General features: G+C 38.0%; 1 protein-coding gene across 2 annotated transcripts in view; it reads left to right on the top strand.

Annotated features, from left to right (window-relative positions):
* The window catches only part of RAB3C (RAB3C, member RAS oncogene family), a 289717-nt gene that overhangs the window by 11153 nt on the left and 255053 nt on the right, over positions 1-23511 (top strand). For both annotated transcript variants that reach the window (XM_032850170.1, XM_032850167.1), the window contains exon 2: positions 18445-18672. In XM_032850170.1, coding sequence (XP_032706061.1) covers positions 18445-18672 — 228 coding nt within the window. The remainder of the gene's footprint in view (positions 1-18444; positions 18673-23511) is intronic.

Below are 23511 nucleotides of genomic sequence, written 5' to 3'. Positions count from 1 at the left end.
ACACACACACACATATATATATATATATATCACATCTTTATCCATTCATCTGTTGATGGACATCTAGGTTCTTTCCATAGTTTGGCTATTGTAGACATCGCTGCTATGAACATTTGGATGTACGTGCCCCTCGGATCACCACATTTGTATCTTTAGGGTAAATACCATGTACTGCGATTGCTGGTCATAGGGTAGCTCTATTTTCAACTTTTTGAGGAACCTCCATGCTGTTTTCCAGAGGTTGCTGTCTGTGTTCTTCTCAAGGATTTTGATGGATTCTTATTTCACATTGAGGTCTTTCATCCATTTTGAGTCTATTTTTGTGTGTGGTGTAAGGAAATGGTCCAGTTTCATTTTTCTGCATGTGGCTATCCAATTTTCCCAACACCATTTGTTGAAGAAGACTGTCTTTTTTCCTTTGGACATTCTTTCCTGCTTTGTCAAAGATTAGTTGACCATAGAGTTGAGGGTCTATTTCTGGGCTCTCTATTCTGTTCCATTGATCTTTGGTTTGTTTTTGTGCCAGTACCATACTGTCTTGATGATGACAGCTTTGTAATAGAGCTTGAAGTCCAGAATTGTAATGCCACCAACTTTGGCTTTCTTTTTCAATATTCCTCTGGCTATTTGGGGTCTTTTCTGGTTCCATATACGTTTTAGGATTGTTTGTTCCATTTTGTTGAAAAAAGTTGATGATATTTTAATAGGGATTGCATTAAATGTGTAGATTGTTTTAGGTAGGACAATATTTGTCCTTCCAATCCATGAGCATGGAACATTTTTCCATTTCCTTGTGTCTTTCTCAGTTTCTTTCATGAGTACTTTATAATTTTCTGAGTACAGATTCTTTGCCTTTTTGGTTAGGTTTATTCCTAGGTATCTTATGGTTTTGGGTCCAATTGTAAATGGGATCGACTCCTTAATTTCTCTTCTCTCTTGCTGTTGGTGTATAGAAATGCAACTGATTTCTGTGCATTGACTTGTTATCCTGACACTTTACTGAATTCCTTTATGAGTTCTAGCAGATTTGGAGTGGAGTCTTTTGGGTTTTCCACATAAAGTGTCATATCATCTGCAAGGAGTTTGACTTCTTCTTTGCCGATTTGGATGCCTTTCATTTCTTTTTGTTGTCTGATTGCTGAGACTAGGACTTCTAGTGCTATGTTGAATAGCAGTGGTGATAATGGACATCCTTGCTGTGTTCCTGACCTTAGAGGTAAAGATCTCAGTTTTTCCCCATTGAGAATGATATTTGCTGTGGGTTTTTCATAGATGGCTTTGATGATATTGAGATACGTACACTCTATCCCTACACTTTGAAGAGCTTTGATCATAAAAGGGTGTTGTAAATGCTTTTTCAGCATCTATTGAGAGTATCATATGGTTCCTGTTCTTTCTTTTATTAATGTATTGTATCAGATTGATTGATTTGTGCATGTTGAATCAACCTTGCAGCCTGGGATAAATCCCACTTAGTTGTGGTGAACAATCCTTTTAATGTATTGTTGGATCCTATTGGCTAGTATTTTGGTGAGAATTTTCACATCTGTGTTCATCAAGGATATTGGTCTGTAATTCTCCTTTTGGATGGGGTCTTTGTCTGGTTTTGGGATCAAGGTAATGCTGGCTTAATAAAATGAGTTCAGAAGTTTCTTTCCATTTCTATTTTTTGGAACAGTTTCAGGAGAATAGGTATTAATTCTTCTTTAAATGTTTTTTAGAATTCCCCTGAGAAAGTGTCTGACCCTGTGCTCTTGTTTTTTTGGGAGATTTTTGATGACTGCTTCAATCTCCTTACTGGTTATGGGTCTCTTCAAGTTTTCTCTTTCTTCCTGGTTCAGATTTGGTAGTTTATGTCTCTAGGAATGCATCCATTTCTTCCAGATTGTCAAATTTGCTGGCATATAGTTGCTCATAATGTGTTCTTATAATTGTATTTCTTGAGTATTGGTTGTGATCTTGCCTCTTTCATTCACAATTTTACTTTTTGGGTCCTTTTTTTTTTTTTTTTTTTGATAAGTCTGATTAAGAGTTTATCAATTGTATTAATTCCTTCAAAGCTCCTAGTTTTGTTAATTTGTTCTACTGTTTTTTTGGCTTAGAAAGAAATCTATTTCATTGATTGGTGTTCTGATCTTCATTATTTCTCTTCTCCTGCTGGGTTTAGGCTTTCTTTGCTGTTCTTGCTCCAGCTCCTTTAGGTGTAGGGTTAAGTTGTGTATTTGAGACCTTTCTTGTTTCTTGAGAAAGGCTTGTATTGCTATATACTTTCCTCTTAGGACCACCTTTGCATGTTCCCAAAGATTTTGAACAGTTGTGTTTTCATTTTCATTTGTTCCCATGAATTTTTAAATTCTTCCTTAATTTCCTGGGACCCATTCATTCCTTAATAGGATGCTCTTTAGCCTCCATGTATTTGGGTTCTTTCCAGCTTTCCTCTGTGAATTGAGTTCTAGCTTCAGAGCACTGTGGTCTGAAAATATGCAGGGAATGATCCCAATCTTTTGGTACCAGTTGAGACCTGATTCGTGACCCAGGATGTGATCTATTTTGGACAATGTTCCATGTTCCATGAGCACTAGAGAAGAATGTGAATTCTGTTGCTTTGGGATGGAATGTTCTGAATATATCTGTGATGTCCATCTAGCCCAGTGTGTCTTTTAAGGCCTTTATTTCCTTGTTGATCTTTTACTTGGGTGATCTGACCACTGCAGTGAGGGGGATATGTTAGAGTCCCCTACTATTATTGTATTATTGTCAATGTGTTTCTTTGATTTTGTTATTATTTGGCTTATATAGTTGGCTGCTCCCATGTTAGGGGCATAGATATTTAAAATTGTTAGATCTTCTTGTTGGACAGACCCTTTCAGTATGATATAGTGTCCTTTCTCATCTCTTCTTATAGTCTTTGGCTTAAAATCTAATTGATCTGATGTAAGATTGTCACCCCAGCTTTCTTTTGATGTCCATTATCATGGTAAATTGTTTTCCACCCCCTCACTTTAAATCTGGAAGTGTCTTCGGGTCTAAAAGGAGTTTCCTGTAGACAGCATATCTATGGGTCTTGTTTTTTTTATCCATTCTAATTGCCTGTGTCTTTTGATTGGGGGATTTAGCCCATTTACATTCAGGGTAACTATTGAAAGATAGGAATTTAGTGCCATTGTATTGCCTGTAAGGTGACTGTTACTATATATTGTCTCTGTTCCTTTTTGGTCTATGTTACTTTTAGGCTCTCTCTTTGCTTAGAGGACCCCTTTCAATATTTCCTGTAGGTCTGGTTTGGTGTTTGCAAATTCTTTTAGTTTTTGTTTGTGCTGGAAGCTTTTTATCTCTCCTATGTTCAATGATAACCTAGCTGGATATAGTATTCTTGGCTGCATAATGTTCTCATTTAGTGCTCTGAATATATCATGCGAGTTCTTTCTGGCCATCTAGGTCTCTATGGATAAGTCTGGGCCAATCTAATATTTCTACCATTATATGTTACAGATTTCTTGTCCTGAGCTGCTTTCAGGATTTCTCTTTGTCACTAATACTTGTAAATTTTAGTATTAAATGATGGGGTGTGGACCTATTTTTATTGATTTTTGAGGGAGATTCTCTGTGCCTCCTGGATTTTGATGCTTGTTCCCTTTGTCATATTAGGGAAATTCTCAACTATAATTTGCTGCAGTGTACCTTCTACATCTCTCTCTCTTTCTCCGTCTTCTGGGATACCAGTTATTCTTATATTTTTTTGTCCTATGGTATCACTTACATCTCAAATTCTTCCCACATGGTCCAGTAGTTGTTTGACTTTCTTCTGCTCAACTTCTTTATTTTCTGTCATTTGGTCTTCTATATCACTAATTCTCTCTTCTGCCTCATTTTTCCTAGCAGTAAGAGCCTCCATTTTTGATTGCACTGCAATAATAGCTTTACTGATTTAAACTTGGTTAGATTTTTGTTCTTTCATTCCTCCAGAAAGGGCTTTTATTTCTCCAGACAGGGTTTCTCTAATATCTTCCATGCATTTTTCGAGCCCAGCTAGCATCTTGATAATCATCATTCTGAACTCTAATTCTGACATATTACCAATATCCATTTTGATTGTGTCCCTAGCCATCAGTACTGCCTCTTGTGTTTTGTTTTGCCTTTTTTTTTTTGTGCTGAGTTTTTCAGCCTTGTTATTTTATCCAGATAACAATATATGATCAAGAGAATAAAATACTAAAAGAGTGACAAAGACCTCAGGAAAGTATACTCTAACCAAATCAGAAGAGATCCGAAACCAGGGGGAGAATAAAGGGGGTAAAAAAAAAATCTATCTATCTATTTATATATCTGTCTATATATATATTTATTATACTGATGAATAGAACGGGGCCACCCACTTGATTATGGGTGTATTGTGGTCTCTTAGAAGAAACTACCTTCCAAAATTTTAATGAAAGAATAATTTATATATATACAAAAATATTGGTAAACATGATGAAGGGATGGAATATGACTGTAAAGATGAAAATTTTTAAAAGATTCAAAAAAAGGAATTGATAACATAAGTTGGTTTGGAAAAAAAAAAAAGAGAGGAGAGAATGTGATCAGACTGGAGACTAGAACAAAGCTATGTGTTAGATTTAGGTTATGTTTTGACCTATTAGAAGAAATTGTATCCCAAAGTTTTAAAGAAAAAGAAAACCCTACATGTATTAAAAAAAAAAAAGGTTAAATACAATAAAAGGATAAAATATGGGTATAACAATGAAAATATTAAAGGATTTTTTTAAAAAGGTATTGTTAAGATAAAATAGTTAAAAAATGTTAAAAGAGGAAAGAGGAAAAGTTAAAAAAAATAGAATAAGAAAAAAAATTTAAAAATTAACTTTGCAATACTACAGGATCGTGGGAAAAAAGCCATGAATTCTATGCATTGCTTTCCCCTAGCTCTGGAGTTCTGCAGTTCTTGTTGATTGCTGAAGTTGGTCTTGGCTGGATGTTCTTGCTGATCCTCTCTGGGGGGGGACCTGTTCCAGTGATTCTCAAATGTCTTTGCCCAAGACAGAATTGCACTGCCCTTGCCATGGGCCAGGCTAAGTAATCTGCTTGGGTTCACTTTCGAGAGCTATTGTACCCTGAATGCTTTCTGTGCAGCTTTGGAGGTCGGGAATGAAAATGGTGGCCTTCCAGTCTCTGGCCCAGAGGAGCTGAGAGCTTGGGGCCCTACTCTTCAGCGCACCTTCAGAGAAAAGCAGTCAATCCCTCCTATCTCCCTGGTCTCCAGCTGCACTCTGTGCTTCCCTGGCCTGTGGTCATTCATCTCTATCTCTGGCACTGGCCTTGTTTGGAGTCTCCAAACCCAGCAGATTTCTGCTGCCTACTCCTGTGCTGCTCCTCCCAGAGAAGGAAAGAGGGGCTCTCTGGATCTGACCCTTGTGGGGGTCCCAGATGGAAGAGCAGTGGCCTGATTGTGCCTCAGATCGTGGTTTAAGGTAACTCTGAGCTGAGAGCCCCTCCTCAGCTCTGTCTCTATAGCCGGCTTCTCCACTCTGATACCTGGCAGCTCTGCCACACTCAGACACCCGCAGTCTTTCTTTGACCCCACGGGACCTAAGACCTTACTGTCCATGGGATGGCTCCACCCCCGCTTAGCCTCTGGAGCAACATCCCTCAATGGAGCAGACTTCTGTACCTTCTGATTTTGTGCTCTACTGCTCCACCACTTGCCAAGAGCTGGCCCCTCCCCCACGGTCTATCTTCCTATTGCTTCCCATTCATTTCTCCACAAGTCCTACCTTCCAGAAAATGGTTGATTTTCTGTTTCTAGAATTGCTACTCTTCTCTTCTATCTCCTGTTGAGTTTGTAGGTGTTTGGAACAGTTTGATAACTATCTAGCTGAATTCCTAGGACCTAATGAGATTTCAGTCTGCTACTCCTCTGCCATCTTGCTTCCTCCTCCTATTTTGCCTACATTTTTGAATGATAGTTTTGCTGCATATTAAAGATTTAGTTGCTTTTTTTTCCCCCCCTTTCAGCATTTTAGGTTATTTCATTGTCTGCTGATCTCCATCATGATGTGAAGTCAGCTGTTCTTCATATTGTTGGACCCTTCTTTGGTATTTGTCCCTTTTTCTGTTTTCTATTCAACTTTGAATTTGAACAGTTTGTCTGTAAGGTGCCTAGATGTATTTTTCTTTATAATTTAGTCAGCTTAGTGGTTGAGTGAGGTTCTAATAGATGTAGGTTCATGTTTTTCATGAAATTTGAAAAATATTTATGTATTATATCTTCAAATATTTTCCCATCCCATTATTGACTCCTTTTTCCATCAGAGGCTCTAATTGCATCTCTGTTAGACTTCTGATACTGTTCAAAAATCAGTGAGACTCTATTAATTTTTTTCTTTTTCTTAAATAGTGTAGTTCCTGTTGATTTATCTCAAGGTCACGGACTCTTCTGCCACCTGTGGCTTTTGTTAAGCCCACTGAAGTACTCTTCATTTCAGTTAACTTATTTTTCCTAGGTTTAATGTTGGCTTCTTTTACAATAGAAACATGTTGTTAAGAAAGAATGCATATAAGCCCTTGGGATGAGATGTTTGAGTACTGGAAGGGTTTAATAGGATTTATTTCTGGTATTGTGCAGAAACCAAGAAAACACTGTGAGCTTCTCATAGAAACCGGAGTTAGAAATGTAAATAATAATATTAGTGATTTGATTATTCCATGTAGATTTCTGGGAAATAAATTATGTTTACATTTTAATTTCTATCATTGTATTTTTATTCTTTATTGCCTTTGCCATGCTACATTTTTTTCTTTGTGTTTGAAAATAAAATTGTGGGCTTTATGACACTTTCAAAAATTTGAACAAAGTGTAAAATTGTAAAAATAAAATCATTTTAAGAGTTGCTTTATCTTGCCAACCAATATATTCCTTATCATCTTCAACTCTGTAGAAACAAAATGCCTTTTCAAACACCAACATGTTTCTGATTGGTTTGAAGCATTATGTCAGTTTTATTGGAGTCATGAAATATTTTTCTGTCCACTAAATGATGAAACCATAAGGGTGAATGTTCTAGATCTTCAGTTGTTCAGGGAATGGTAGAAGATATGGTCATGGTTCCCTGAAATACTCTCCAATAAGCTGATTGAATTGGATCCAGTATTAGGAATTTTGATCCAACAAGCCTTAAAGAGTCTTATTTTGTGCCTACTTGACCCCTTGACTGAGAAAAACCTGGCACCATTATCACTTTGCTTCTACATGGTCAACTTTTATGGTGTGGGAACCCAAATCATAATATAATTTTAAGATGTAAGGCATTGAGCCTCTCATTGTTACTCTGCCTGCTTTTAGTTTACTTTACCCATCAAGGGTGTTGTTAGTCTTTCAGTGGCTCAGATGCGTGTCTGAGTCTCATCTACTTGAGAAACTTGCAAGCAAATGTTGGTGATTTCTGTTTCAATGGCCATAGCTTTAGGAGCCTTATAGGGCTTGGAGAAATAATCTATGTACCAATTAACACAATATAACTCTCATCTCATACTCATCTTTGGTGGTTGCAATGAAAGATGGGTTTTCTTTTGAATGTTGTAATTCACCAAGCACTTGTTTGAGTGGTAGAACTGATGAAAAGGGACAACAGGAATAGTAGCAATAGCTTTTGAAAGAAAATCTGGGATGATTGTGACTACCAAAACTGCTCTGTAAGTCATTCTAATTGGTGGACCTGCACAGTATAGAAACACAAGTGCATAAAAACAAAAACAAAAACAAAAAAAACCCACCTAGTTTCTCAAGAATGGTTCGGATGGGGAAAAAAAAAAAAAAAGAATGGTTCAAATAGTCCCTTTGTGTCATAAGTGCATGGACAATAGGCTATATATGCCCCTATATGTGACCTACCTTGATGAGTGTTAATAAAGGATTTGGAAGAAATCTTTATAGCAAATCTCTGCAGGTATTTTTCAAGGGCTTAAGCCTTTAAAATAACTTTTAATGTTTTTCAATGTTTAATATTTTTTAAATGTTTAATATTTTAAAAATTTTTAGTGATAAAAATTCCTTAGGTAATACATATATTAATATTAAGATCTAGGCTTTTTTCCCCCAGTGGGAACTTTTAGAGTATTTTACTAAGTATTTTTAAGAGAGGCTTTTCATTATACCACAGAGTACTGGGTTTATCTATTCTGTTTAGTTTTTATTTTCTTCTCAGGAAGAGATATTCTTACAAGAAATATTCTTTATTTTGTAGTTTTAGCTTGGACAGTGGCCTCCTGTATCTGTCAGGTGTTTTCTTGTGGAGTGAGGGGAAGTAAAGTCCAAATGTATGTTATTTTTAAAAATGACTGATTGAGACAATCAAGACCAACTCCCACAGAGCTGAGCAGAGTAGAGCCACATGTGCTCTGAAAACATGATTACTGCTTCTTACGATGCCGTGCCTGCTCATAGTCTGATGGAAACTCACAGTGAGTTATATCACTTGCCCTTAGAAAGTTCTGGATCTTACCATAGCTAAGATAATTAACACATTTTCGAGAAATCAGCTTATCTGAGCAGGCTGGGCATTCTAGAGTATAGACTTTGCAGAGTAAATATTATGGTGATGAGATCTCTTGTCACTCTTGGCAGAAGGGATGTCTGGTGAAGAGTGCTAGGATCCCATTTTCCACACCCTGGGGTTCTTAACTGAAATGTCAGATTACTCAGTCTCCCCTTACATGTATCCCTGATACCTTGAGAGTGTACACCTGCCCTGGCTTCCATGTGAACATTTGCTAATCCAGTGAATTCTAAACCTAAATGGTCAAAAGAATCACATGGGATGCTGAAAAATTATAGATGCCTGGGCCCGCTTAGGATATTTTAATTCTGCAGAATTCAGGTACAGTTCCCCAGTTTTGGGACTCTCAGATCTAGTGTATCCTATGAGAATTTAGTTTTGTATTCCTAAATAAAAATGTGTTTTCAGCCATTCCGCCGGTTTGCATGCCCTAGTCAGTGTGACCAACAATCTTAGCTTTCTGGTTCTAGCACTGAAAGTCCTGTAGTGTCACATGAAATCCCTCAGTCTCAGGAAAACGGGGGTACACCACGTAATCAAGACACCTGGCACAGGACTGGAAGAGATTATGCTAAGTGAGTTTGGTCAAGCAGAGAGAGTCAGTTATCATATGGTTTTACTTACTTGTGGAGCATAGAATAACATGGAGGACATTGGGAGATGGAGAGGAGAAGTGAGTTGGGGGTAATTGGAGGGGGAGATGAACCATGAGAGACTATGGACTCTGAGAAACAAACTGAGGGTTTTGGAGGGGATGGGCGTGGGGGGTTGGGTGAGCCTGGTGGTGGGTATTATGGAGGGTACGTATTGCATGGAGCACTGGGTATGGTGCATAAACAATGAATGCTGGAAAACTGAAAAGAAATAAAATAAAATGAAAAAGAAAATCAAACATAAAAAAAAAAAAAAGACATCTGGCATCTCTAATCCCAAGGCCATTTCAGGTTCTGTAGGTTAAGAGTTACTATACAGACATGAGATTCTTTTTTTCCGATCATTCACTTCCAAATCCCAAACTTTTCTTGCTTTTTCTTTTTTGCTTCCCTTTTTTAATATGGAATTCCCCTTTAGTGAAAAACCCTTGCCGTTGTTTTAGAAGGTTTTTGAGAAAGGATGGAGATAACCAGAATGTATGCATGACACTATTTTTATGTATGTGTATTTATCTATGTTTATATATACATATGAAAGCCTCTTAGTGAGTTCTCACTTTGAAATAATGATATTGTGGACTTCTAAAAATCTATTATTATTGGGCACCTGGGTGGCTCAGTGAGTTAAAGCCTCTGCCTTCAGCTCAGGTCATGATCTCAGGGTCCTGGGATCGAGCCCCGCATGAGGCTCTCTGCTCGGCAGGGCGCCTGCTTCCCCCCCACACCCCTCTCTCTACCTGCCTCTCTGCCTACTTGTGATATCTCTCTGTCAAATAAATAAATAAAATATTTAAAAATATATATTATTATTGAAGTATAATTGATATGTAATATTGCAGAAGTTTAAAGTATATAATATATTGATTTGATACATTCATGTATAGTAATATGATTACCTCTGTGGAGTTAGCTAACACCTCTATCAGGTCATAAAATTGTCATTTCTTTTATGTGGTGGTAACAATTAAGATCTAGTGTCTTGGCAACCTTGAAGTGTATGATACAGTATTGGTGTTATGATGGTATTGTTGACTTTGATGATTTACCAAATTTACTATCAGAAATTAGGTTGAACTTCACCTAAAGCCAATGCTAAGGCAACACAAGGGAGTTTCCCACAATTCCTTTGCATTCCTGGTGCTTCCTTTCTCATGCTTATCTTACCATTGTATTACTTGAATTCTGCTCCTTTATTAGTTCATACCTGAAACTGGGCTCTCTCCCAGTTTCTACAAAAGCCCATTCATGCCCAAGTTTCATGAGTTTAGTAACTCCCTAGAAGTTACTGGGTGGCCCCAATATCACAGGATGGATCCTGTCACAGAGCATATGGCCATTGGCCACATTCCCTTTCCCATAGCCTCTCTAGACCACAGAACACTTTTATCTGCACACAGGGAGGCAAAGGTATTTTGTGGTATTTTGATAAGTGCTCTTTTTTCCATGTCATAATATTTGTAATGAAAGAGTAAGGAGTTTATCTCAGTAATTATGAAACTCTACAGAGTAGAAGTGTTGGGCATCAAACCTCTTGCCTCTAAGGTTAGGAAATGAGAGGAAGCATATTCTATGAAATTGACCATTTCTATTTTCAGAGAGTAGCGTCAATGTTAGTTGGAAAATCAAGTGAATGGCTTTAATCAAGGATCTAGCACATGCCAAAATTTTTACTTTTCATGATCTTACTATAATTCCTGTTTTATTGGCGAGGAAATTATAGCTTAGCAGAGTTGAAAAAATAACAAAATAACAAAAACCTTGACAAAGTTTACGCAAGTAGCAGACCTGGGATTCCTTCTCAGACAACCTGACCGTAGAGTATGTGCTCTTTACCCTTACTCACATCACACCAAGAATATAGAATTTTCTTTTTCACAGATGCATCTGCCTGTACATAATTTCAGAACTGCTGGAAAAGAAGTGGAATCTTGTTTTCTAACCTTTCTTTATGCTGTGATTTATAAGGCATAGATTACTAGTAGTTAGGGTACTCATCAGCATCACAGGACTACACTAATGACCCTCTGGCTTCAGCATTCATGAAGATGTGCAGGCACTACTGGGACCAGGGCTCTGCTACATTGCAGCTGTCAGGATTACATCCTACCCGTCTGGAGAGCTCTCCCAGCCAGCCATGTGGTTCCCTTCCCAGAAAACCTTGTTTACACTCTTCTCTCTGTGGCCTAGGCATCCCCTGTACTGTGCTGCAGCACAGTCCCCATACAGGTGCTCTCTCCCTCTGGAAACCCTCTGTAACTACACCAAGAGTGAACTCCAGTGTGGGCTGGAGAACAGTGGTCTTTGACACTAGTAGGAATAATTTTTACGTGGTTTGATACTCTTTATTTTTCTGTATACATCTAGATTTCCCAGAAGATTCAAAAACCATTATAATGAATTTTAAAATATATCAAGATTAGATCATGCCTGCCTTCAACAAAGGAATAGATTTTTTTTTTTCTAGAAGTAAAAGAAGAAGTAGTCTTACCTCTTCCAGTAGTCTCCTCTGTGGTTGAAACTTGAGGCTGTTAGTTTGGCAAAGAGAAGAGTGAGCAAGCTGAACCCATAGAGCTGTAACTCTTGAAGAACACATTTTGTCTAGATGATGAAGGTTCAGCACATGCGCTGAGAGAAATCAAGAGACCCTACTGAAAAACAAGGAGCCCTCTACCTAAATTTCCTCTCAAATACTCTGGCCTTAATTTCTTCTTCAAAATGGGGATAAAAACTTTTGGTTTCCACTCCAGTGCATACAGAGCTTGGAAGTTGTTACTCTCATCCTCACACAAGAAAAAAATGAAACAAAATGAAAATTACCAACTCTTAGATTCATCAGAGAATTGCGGTCACAGAGAAAAATGCTGCCCTTAGATGGGAGAGACCAATAACCTGATAAAGAAAATCACAAATTCCTGGAACAGAAACTCCCATGGGATCCAGTACTGGGGTAAGAAAACCTAAACTGTAATTGATGAGTTGCTGGTGGCTCAGGGTAGACAAGTCCAAGAGTTAAAGCTCTAGGGGGTGCAGTTTCAGGGAGGACACACTTGTGTAAGTTTTACCCTCAGGAACCCTGTCAAGTTCTCACAGTGAGGGTTAGAGAAAATCCCCTCATGCTTTTGGCAGGCGAAGGGAGAAGGAGCCCTTTTCAAATACACCCAGAACATGCTGTTTTGCTAATATGGGGTTACTAATAGATATTGATATCTAGTAGTATAGATAGTGAAAGGATGAGGTATGATGATGTATGGAAGACGTGCAGTACAGTGCCCATAAGGGTTGTTATTGCGGTGATTTTACCGTCTTTCTGTGCATAAGCTGAAAGTTCTACTCATCTATGAGAGAAGCTGTGCAGGAGATGGGGATCCAGAGATGGGCTGAAAAAAGAACCTTAAAATGTCATAGCCTAACAACACCTTTAAAATATGCAGTGATTTCCATCTTGGAAGCATTGCTATCATTTGGCATACCATCATATACATTCTCCCATGAGTCCCATGAAAGAGTAATTCACTCCCTGCTGACATGAAGAAGAGAGACAAAGGCGATTGCTCAAGTCTGCCCTACTTTTCCAGGCCCTTTGCTTCAGAGCCAGGGTTAGAATTTGAATTATCTAATACCTTGGCTGCTTCCAATTTCCTGGACAGCATCTTCTCAGCTTAGCGGTGATGTGTCCACAGCGGCATCATCAGTGTTTTATTGCTTCTCCACTGGCTCATTCCAGAGCTAAGAGCAGCAGACACACACACACACACACACACACACACACACACAGAAATTGCTGGCCAGAGACTGCAAAGAGCATCACAATTCTGATCCATTCTGAGAGACAAACAGGGAGGCAACAAACTGTGCAGACCAGGATTTCTCCAGGAGAAATCACCTGGGGGCCAGATGACATACATTTGGTAATCCTAACGTTTCATATTTTCCTTGTTGATCTTATTTTTATTTTTTAAGATTATTTATTTATTTATTATTTATTTATTTCACAGAGAGAGAGAGATCACAAGTAAGCAGAGGGGCTGGCGAAGGTGGGGCGGGGGGAAGCAGGCTCCCCAGTGAGCAGAGAGCTCAATGCGGGGCTCGATCCCAGGACCCTGGGATCATGACCTGAGCTGAAGGCAGGGGTTTTAAACCACTGAGCCACCCAGGGTCCCCTCCTTATTGATTTTAAAATTTTAGTTTTGACTTTAGAGCTCTCAGGAATAATTCTTTTTATTATGATTGTCCTTTTTTCCCCAGGCAACAATGATTAAGATTTGAAATCACTTGATGTATTTCTCTACTTCCAATACATACGTCCCATCCTCACTTTCATCCTTCCAGTTTCAAAGAACTGCATGTCCTTTTCTGGATGATTTATCCATCTTTGTTCATCTTCTCATTGACCCTCAGGCTGTTATCACTAGTAGTGGTGAGAATGTAGTACATTTAGAATGACTTCTTTTTGTTTTTCTCATGAGATCCACAAGATAGCTTAATGGCATTTAGATTCTTAAGTGCCCAGAGGAATCCCTGGAAGTAATTTGCTTTTCCTGTTTATTCTGAAAAACAAATGTCAAAAATTCTGAAATAATCTGTGATTGCATGTGTTAGTCAGAGGTAACCTGTTTGGTCCCTAGTTAGTAGGACTTCTGGGGAAACTAGGATTAAAATTAAAACTGGCACATCAATTAAATCCAGGATTTGTTCACCTGCTGTTGAACGAAAGCACACCTAATGGGACCACAATGGATTCTCAGTGCACTAAGTCCCAGAGGTTAAGGTCTGCTTTAAGTTTGCCAAATTCTTTGATGACATGTTGTAGAGGTCTCATCTATAGATTTATATATATTCAGTGGAGTAAAAGGTTTATTGTTGTTTGTCTGCAAGCTGATTAGCATTTTGATCAGAGCCTTAAATGAATATGTAAAATACATACTGATCAAACTTGGAATGGCATAAATCTGGAAGGGATAGCCAGTGTTTTGATGAAAGGACATAAAATTATCAGGTCAAAATTGAATTTTAAATCAAAACAAACAAGAGGAAATGTAACAGGGTACATATAAAGGTTGGCATTTCCATTAAAGAAAACCAGTTACCCAAGTATGGAATGGGAATAAGGAAAACCTATGTTTATTAAAGTTAATGTGAAAAAAGTCCTGAGCATTTGAGAAGACTTAAGTGAGCTGTGATAAAATATAATAGTCTCATTTTATTCTGCGCTGTTGTATCTGGAATATTGTGACAAATTTGTGGAGCCACACATGGGACTTTAACATCTGGAGAGATGTCAGTTAATCTAGCAGGATGTGGGGGATTTTTCCAACATGACTTCTTGGGGAAAAGGGGAAGGCAGTTGGGATCATCCAAGAGAGAGAAAGTGTATGGGGCTGTGATTTGTTCCTTCAGTCACCTGAAGCTCTCTCAGATGGGAGAAAAATCAACTGTCTTGATTTATAAGGCAGAATCTAGAACACGTGGGCAGAAGCTATAGGGAGGAGATTTTAACTTTAATCTAAGAAAGAAATTTATAATAATCGCAGTTCAGCAGTGGATTATGGTGCTTCACAACCTCGTAAACTTTTTGTCACTCTGTGTGACGGGCCTGGCTAGAATACTAACCCGAGATCCTGAGATGCCAGCAGAAGGGACTCTTGGAATGAGTAGAAAGTTGGACTACCTTGAAAATGCTTTCCAACTCCTTGATTTTTTTTAATTAATTCAAGATTGATGCAATTTAAAGAGTCATCTTTTTTTAAAGAGTTATCTTTTATATATATTTTATGATATCTGATTTACTTTCGGGGAGGTTACTTCATGTGTACTCATGTTTCAAATATCAGCTGTATTTTTCCATGAAAACTATGGAATGTTCACATGACTTAGTATTTAGAAGTGTCAGTAAATTGACATAGTGAAGACAAGTGTCTTTGACATTCATATGCTGTCAAACCACTTCATTTCTGTTCTCAGTAAGATTAGGGATGTTTTTTTCTCAATCCTCTGGGCCAGGATGTATTTCATTATTCTGAATTTTAATGAAAGACCCGTGCATTCCCAATGCACATTTTATTGGCTCTTTGTGAATCTTACTGGGTATATAAATCAAGAAATAGTAAAAAAAAAAAAAATTTATCTCCAAGAATAGCATGTTAGGAAACACTTCTGATTAGTCCTGTAGAGGTTCTGGATACCCCTGTTTGCCAGCTTTGTCCTCCTTCATCCTAGACACCTTCCATGCCCCACCACCTTCTTTGCTGCCAGCATTGCAAGGTGTATCAGCCCTTGAAATTAAATGTTTTCAATTTCTCATACCAGAGAAAACCCCAATATGGTTTTCTCCATCTAAATCTCTGTAATTATATTCAAAAAGTCTATATATTGATGATGTTGATATTGCTACAGGTTTTAGAATCTACTTTTGGAATAGGACTTGAAATTGATAGCAGCTGTAGGTCATGTTTTCTTGTGATGCATCCTGGAGAGCCACAGGACTCAGTTGGATACCACCTTATAGTGATGTGATGCAGTATATGGTAGGCTATAGGGCTGAGTATGGGCAGCTCTAGAAAAGTTGTAGTGTCTATTTTCTGGCTGTGGCTTAGCTGAACATTCTTAACCTAGGACCTAGCATCTGGGCTGGTTCATATAAAAGATCTTATTTGTAGGCCTGGCTGAACTTAGCACTTTCAGAAGGGAGCAGGGTTGTAGTAATTGGTGAAAGGACTATGTCTGCAGGAATGGGGTAGTCACATGAAACAGTTTCCTGACTGTTCTGGGGCTTCAGAAGTCATCAGAGGAAGACACCGTTGTTCAAACTTACAGTCCAGAGTTATAATCCTGTTTTTGTCCTTGGCTGGCTGCTTGTGTTGGGCGAGGTTTACTTTAGCCAGTAGATGCCTGGGCCAGAAAGGAAAATCATAATATCTGCCTGTTGTAGTGGCCCAGTTTCACTCGTCAACACTCATTCCAAGTTGTAATTATTGAAGACATCGGTGTGGTTACATGGACTTAAAAAAACAAATGCTTAAGCTGATATATAATAAGTGTGAAATGCATTCAAAATTTGTATTATCCTTAAATTTAATAATACATACAGATTTTCTGTTTATCCTTATTCTTATGTTCTTATACATATAATTGTGTTCTCTTACTGGCACTAAGTATTTGTAGAAAGAGAATATGTTATCTCACCATCTCCTTTTTCTCCTTTCCCTTAATTGTGGATAAACACAATGCACATGACTTCAACAGCTGATATCTTAGATGAGGTTGAGTACTACTTACTGATTCAAGCATTCTACTATCTACTAACTTCTGAGGCTTCTCCCTTGACCACCTTCCCCAGAAGAAAGATAATTATTAATCAGATTTTATTGGAAGTGCAAAAGAGACTATCTGCCTAGCCTAGCACTGCCCAATAGAACTTTCTGCAGTTATGCCAATGCTCTGTACCTGTCCAATACTGTTGCTTCTGGCCACATGCAGTTATTGTGCACTTGAAACGTGACCAGTGTGACTAAGGAACTAAATTTTAAATTCTATGTAATTTTAATTAACTTTTTTTTAAAGATTTTATTTATTTATTTGACAGAGAGAGAGATCACAAGTAGGCAGAGAGGCAGGCAGAGAGAGAGGTGGAAGCAGGCTCCCTGCCGAGCAGAGAGCCCAATGTGGGGCTTGATCTCAGGACTCTGAGACCATGACCTGAGCTGAAGGCCGAGGCTTACTCACTGAGCCACCCAGGTGCCCCTTTAATTAACTTTAATTAAATAAAAGGACTAGTGGCTTCTATATTGGATTATGTTGGATAACACAGCAATTGCCAAAGAATTCATAACATAAAATGTAAGTAAGTGTACTAATCAGTGGGATTCACCATCTAAACACTTCTTTTGAGCCAAATGGCACTTAAATGCAGCATCACTGGGCGCCATAGTGGCTCAGTTGGTTGAGCATCTGACTCTTGGTATCGGATCAGGTCATGATCTCAGTGTTGTGGGATCGAGCCCCACTTTAGCCCTGTGCTCAGCCCAGAGTCTGCTCAAGATTCTCTCCCTCTCCCTCCCCTTTTGCTCCTCCCTCTGCTTGCTCTCTCTCCCTAAAATAAATGAATAAAATCCTTTAGAAATAATGCAGCATCAGCTTTGGAGATATTAAGGTGATCAAGTGAGGAAAAAAATCAACATCCATCTAAAGCATTTATAATTAATAATGAAGATCATTCTCTATGCCATCCTAGGTGCTTCACATATCTGCTTTACAGATATGCCATCTATTCTTTTACAAATGTTCCAAGTTAGATCATATTTTTTTCTATTTCATGTAAGAGGAAAAAAACTGATGCATGCCATTTTAAAATAATAAACCAACCCAAAGTCCCAGAGCCAGGAAATGGTAGAGCCAAGATTTGAACCCAGCTAGGATTCTTCAGTGATATTTCATAATGAACATTTCCTACATTGTCTTTCAGAGCAGATGTGCATATCTCCCTAGTCATCATTGAGAACGAGGATAGAGGTTAAGAACATGAGCCCTGTCGTGACATTACCTGATTTGAATTCTGTCTTCTATTACTCATCACCTGTGTGAACTCGAGCACATTACTCAATAACTCTGAGCCTCAATTTTCTCATTTAAATATGAATCTACTTCATTGGGTTGTTGTTAGGTTAGATAAGTTTCTCACACAGTGTTTGAACCATAAATACTTGCCATCATCATTTTTAATTTGAAGGAATTGCCATTTATTTTAGGATGTTGCTTTAATGTGATGTTAACAGATGAAATAGATACATGCTTTGGGTACACTTTCCTAGGAAATAAGAGAGATTCTAATATTCAGATGATTCAGTAAGAAACACCCTGCTGTTCAGCCACTTTGGTGTGTCCATCACTAGGATTATAAAGTTTCAGAGCCCACATGCTCTGGCCAGTTCCTCATATCTTTGCTTTTCATGTAACCTTTATAGATGTCTCCTTTGGTGTCTTTGATTGGTTCTGAATGCTGAGCTGTGACAAACACCAACACAGCTGGAAAGAGCTGTAAGATTTGCTGTTCTGTCTTCCAGCAGGCAATTATTGCCATGGATACCAGCATCAGAGGGAAACTGGGGAGGATTCTCAACTGGTCTCCTGAGTGGTCTGATATCTGTTTTTGGCAAGGCCAATAACGAGTGTGCTGCAAGCCTCATATCGAATGGAAGACTGACCCATGTTTCTTGCTCTCTCTTTTTTTTAAACCACAGATGGCCTCTTCCCAAGATGCCCGGTATGGCCAGAAAGACTCCTCTGATCAGAACTTTGACTACATGTTCAAATTGCTCATCATCGGCAATAGCAGTGTGGGGAAAACATCTTTCCTGTTCCGTTATGCAGATGACTCCTTTACATCCGCATTCGTCAGCACAGTTGGGATCGATTTCAAAGTAAAAACTGTATTCAAAAATGAAAAGAGAATCAAGCTTCAGATTTGGGTAAGTGACTTTGAAATGACAATGTTCTTCAGTCGAGGGCATTGGACATAGATGTATTTACGGGAAATGCTTTCTGCCTTGTTCTGTCCCCATGGTGTCCACAGGCCCCATTTCCAGGTTCTTTGCTTGGAAAATTCTATTCTATTTCAAAGATAGTAGAGTGGTGCCTCTCTAAGGTATGGAGACTGCATTATGCCTTGTTGTCAAAAGATCCTTCTTAGAGTCTTCACATCCTTCTTAGAGTCCAAATATGGGTTGTGCTGGTGGTAGAAGGAACAATCAGTGAGAAGCCAGGCTATCCCTTTTATCATCTGTATGACTTTGGACAAGTCCGTGCAGCCCCCATTGCCACTTTTGTAATCTCCAAAATAGGCAAAGTCAGTCTAGCCTTTTAGGTCATAGGAAGCATGCTGTCCTGGGTATTATAAAGAAGAAGGTAAATGACCATGTATAAAGAAAACTTAGGTTTGATCCCTTTATAAAGCCCCAGAGAAAACTTTGAACATGGTCTACTCATACTTCACAGATTGTTTTCTCAGCTCTTTGAGTTACATTTATGCAGACAAAAAACAAAACAAAACAAATGAAATAAAATATTTGCTTGATAACTGGGTTTTCCTCTAAGCAGAAGGTTTCCCAATAAGTTTTGAGAACATTTGGCTAACTTTCTACCTCTTTTTACTGATGCAGAAGATCAAAATTTCTTTAACTAAATTGTTCAGAAACAATTGGGAGAATAGCAAGTAAAAAACAGAAAAAAAAAAATGTATGTGGATAACAGGTTCAAGGTAATTAAGAATGAGTGAAACTTAGTCATACCATACCAAGAGAGAATTATATAGTATGCATTTTTTTGTGTGTATCATGTAATATATGAGTACAGTGGTGTGGAATATTTCCACAGTAAGTTTTGGTTCTTTTTTTCCTGTTTATTTGTGCCTCTGCCACTCCAATTGACTGGAGCTACAAACAGGCGTTTCCTTCCAAGGGGTGTTTTCTATCTTCTTCTAAGACATTTCTGATACCTACTACCATTTTGTGCTAGCCCCAGGGTAGATCTGTAGCACTGATGATTAATCTCCTTCCTCAAATATGGAGAGTTGAAAGAAAGATAAATCCCAGAGTACAACATTTAAACTTTTCTAAAAAATAAAAACACTTTATTAAAATATCGGTATAAACTGAGTGACCTTTAAGTATCTTAAAGCTCCTAGGAGTAAATTTAAAGATGTAGGTATGTACACAGAGAGGTATCCTTTTAGGCAGCTTATAATGGACTCATACTCTTACTTATTTTAACTCTGGAGTTTTCCAGGTCTAATGAGAACTGGTGTAAGAGCTTGGAAAAGTAGTCCCAGCTCCTTCACTACTCTTCCAGCCCCTAAAGCCATTTTTGTTGGGAGGGTCCCTCTTTGGAACTTAAACACACAGCCCATCTATGGAGACAAAAAGAGCTGTGTTCATTGCTTCACGTTTGGGCCCTGATTTATTCTCTTCCTTTTGAGCTCTAGGCAACCCACTGTCATATCGGGATAACTTTCATATTCAGGTTTAAGAAAGGCCCCTTAATTATGATGAATTTTGGAAAATTGAAAATTAATTTTGTAACCACACATCTCTCAATTCTCTGACTATGTTGTTTCTGCCACTAAAATAACAGTCATTCCTTTGGCTGACAACTCCTTGTTTCTCCTCACTGCTTTATACCTTACAGATGCCTAACGATGGATGTTGTGATCATTTAGAAACCAACATGGTGTGTTAAATCTATCTAATAATCTCTAGCAACTTCTCAATCTAGGTTTTTGACAGAAATGTAGCAATACATAATTATCTGTTCTTAATGCAAAACAGATACATTTGAAATAAGAGATTTTTGAGAATTATAAAGTATTTCATATTTACAAAAAATATTTTCTTCAAAACATTCAGCTAGTACCACACCAGAGCTGATTCATTGAGCTCTCTGGGGGGTTAAAATGAAGTTATTTCTATGTAGGTCTTACTCTTGGATGAAAATTGCTCTCCTTTGAGCCACCCTAAGCTTGAATCAGTCTGTAAGCTGCGTCCTCAAGCTTCTCACCTCCCATCACTTTACTCAAGAAGCCCTGACATAACTCTCTTTAAATTTTTCCTCCATAGTCCACTATTCTTCCAAAACCTCCAACTCTCCTCACAGCCCAGTTCAGTGCAGGACATCATTTTGGGTGTTCCATTTTCCCATTTGGTGGATATCCACACTCCTTTAGGGCTCAGTCTCAGGAATTTTTCACTTCCCCTTCTCCTTGCTCACAACAGTAGTATGATGGCCACTGTTATCTTTGCAATTAAGGCAGTCTCATTTCTTCCTCTTTAGGGTTATTAGGAACTCTTAATGCACCTATGATTCTAAGGGTGTAAATTACTGTATACCAACTGGTTTCCTAGACTGTGAAACATTCAAAAGAAGTACTATAAAAAGATTTGATGTTCATTGAACTTAGAATTGATTGGAAAAATAAACTAACATTCGTAGAGTAATTATATACTTATGTAAGGAAATACCAATTGTATAACTATTATAGGTAACTAGCATTTATTGATGGTTTGTAAATTTAAAGATGTGGGTATGTACACAGACAGATATCCTTTTAGGCAGTTTATAATAGACTCTTACTCTTCTACTTATTTTAACTCTGTAGTCTTCCAAGTCTAATTAGAAATGGTGTTAAGAGCTTGGAAATTAGTCCCAGGCCCCTTCACTACTCTTCTAGATCCCAAAGCCATTTTTGTTGGGAAGGTCCCTCTCTCTAACTTAAACACACAGCTTTTGCATTATTAATAATAACTGTGCATTTATCATTCTTATTCTTATTTTATTTGAGAATTCTGAAGGTGGGATAAGATTAGTAGCTTGCCCAAGATCACGTGTGATGTGTGGCTGATTCCAAGATGGGTCTATCAGATACTAATACTTGGGCTTTTTCCCCTTTACCAAGATGCCATAATTAAGAAGTCTTCTGGAATGCGGTGGTGTTTTTGTGATGATGGCAATCTTAAATTATGGCAATCCTAAATGAAGAAAAATTTGAAAAATTTTGGCCATTTTAATGAATTGAGGCATGCCAAGGATGATAGGATAAAGAATAATAGGGTGGTATGCCTAAGTATAGGTATACCTACAGTAATTCTAGGGATCCTTGCTTTATGCTGTCATATAAGTATATTGGAAAATATTTAATTGTGTACAGTTTTTATCATTTAACATCTTCAATGCATTTATTTGGGAATATATTTGGCATTGGTGATTTTTCATCTCATCGTATTTTAATAACCAATTAACCATTTTTCCCAGCTTATGGTATTTTTATGTACTTATATTAACTTGTAACTGATTCTTTTGGATATCCACAATCGTCTTAGCCTATGCTGCACAGTCGTTCCTCCTCACACTTCTGACACCAAATGTGTGGTGTCAGATGATCAATTAATGCTTCAGCTCTCTGTAGCCATCAACTAGCTGTCCTATAATTTAGTTCAATTCTGATACTAACTACATGGAGCTAACCCAGACCCCAGAGATAAAGGGCCCCATTCTGCCTCTTTCACTTCAGACTCCAGTCACAAGTCTGGACTACCTATGCTTCTGAACTATAGACTCTAAGTTGGGGGTCCCATTACTTCAGCCTCCAGAGTCAATTATTTGTTAGAATAACTCACAGAACTCAGGAAAGCAGTTCACTTACTATTACCTGTTTATTATAAAGGCTAGAACCCAGTAACAGTCAAACAGAAGAGAAGAATAAGGCAGTTTCAAGGAAGAAGGGTAGACACAGCTTCCATGCCCTCTCTGAGCATGCCATACTCCCAGCATCTTGATGTGTTCACCAACTGAACTTCATTTTTTAGGATATTTATGGAGCTTCCATTACATAGGCACTGTTGATTAAATCATCGGCATTTGGCGATTAACTCTCCCCTCCCAGAGGATGGGATTTGGGGCAGGGGCTGAAAGTTCCATATCTTTACCCAGACAGGCTGAGGTTGTTGATATGATTCTGATTATTTCATTAGTTTTAAACTGTCCATGAATAGGACTACTTCTAGGTTAAGAAACCAAGACATAGGGAAGATAAATATTTGGCTTTACCTTATAATCAGTGCCACAGCAGGTCTCCCACTAGTTGAGCCAGTCTGATTGCTATAATACCAAGTTCACTCTCAACTCAAGGTAAGTGCTGTGTTATGACAACTGTGATGAATCTGCTTGGTTGCCAGTGGAATCCACCAGGCACAGGAACATCAAACTTGAGTCCAGATTTCAAGTATTTGAAATATTTGAAATTTCAAGATCTCAAGTAGTATTTCTAATATGTCAGGAGGAAGAGCCTAGGTAGGAAGACTCTCCTGTTTTCCTCTCAATGGTTTACTTTTGCATGTGCAGCATAGGGGGTTTCTGAGTCCACAAACTAGATTGTTTATTGGATTTTGGACAGTCCACATTCAAATAAAGCATTTTAACAGCTACTAGAAAACATTGACATTTCTTCCTGGTCATGTTACACCTTCTCTCTGTGGAAGTTCATTACTGCCTTGAAGTAAATATCATCATTCATTTGTACTTAGTTACAAACTTTGTATTCCATTAATATATTTATGAATCCCTTTATCGTTCATCAAATTAACATTTCTCATTGCATTTTCATTTTATTATCATCTTTATGATTCTCAAATCAAAAATTTTGAAAATTTTAAAGATTCAGAGTACTTGGTCTGATTCTTTTTTTTAGTGTCTGCTTAATGCTATTATGAATATATTAGAGAGAAATTTAGTGTGGTTTTTCACTTTAATTGGAGAAA

The sequence above is a fragment of the Lontra canadensis genome, unplaced genomic scaffold (genome assembly GCF_010015895.1).
Source record: "Lontra canadensis isolate GAN:19392208 unplaced genomic scaffold, GSC_riverotter_1.0 scaffold4, whole genome shotgun sequence".
In the NCBI taxonomy this organism is placed as follows: domain Eukaryota; kingdom Metazoa; phylum Chordata; class Mammalia; order Carnivora; family Mustelidae; genus Lontra; species Lontra canadensis.
The sequence above is the reverse complement of the archived record's forward strand: the minus strand, read 5'-3'. Positions and strand labels throughout refer to the sequence as shown.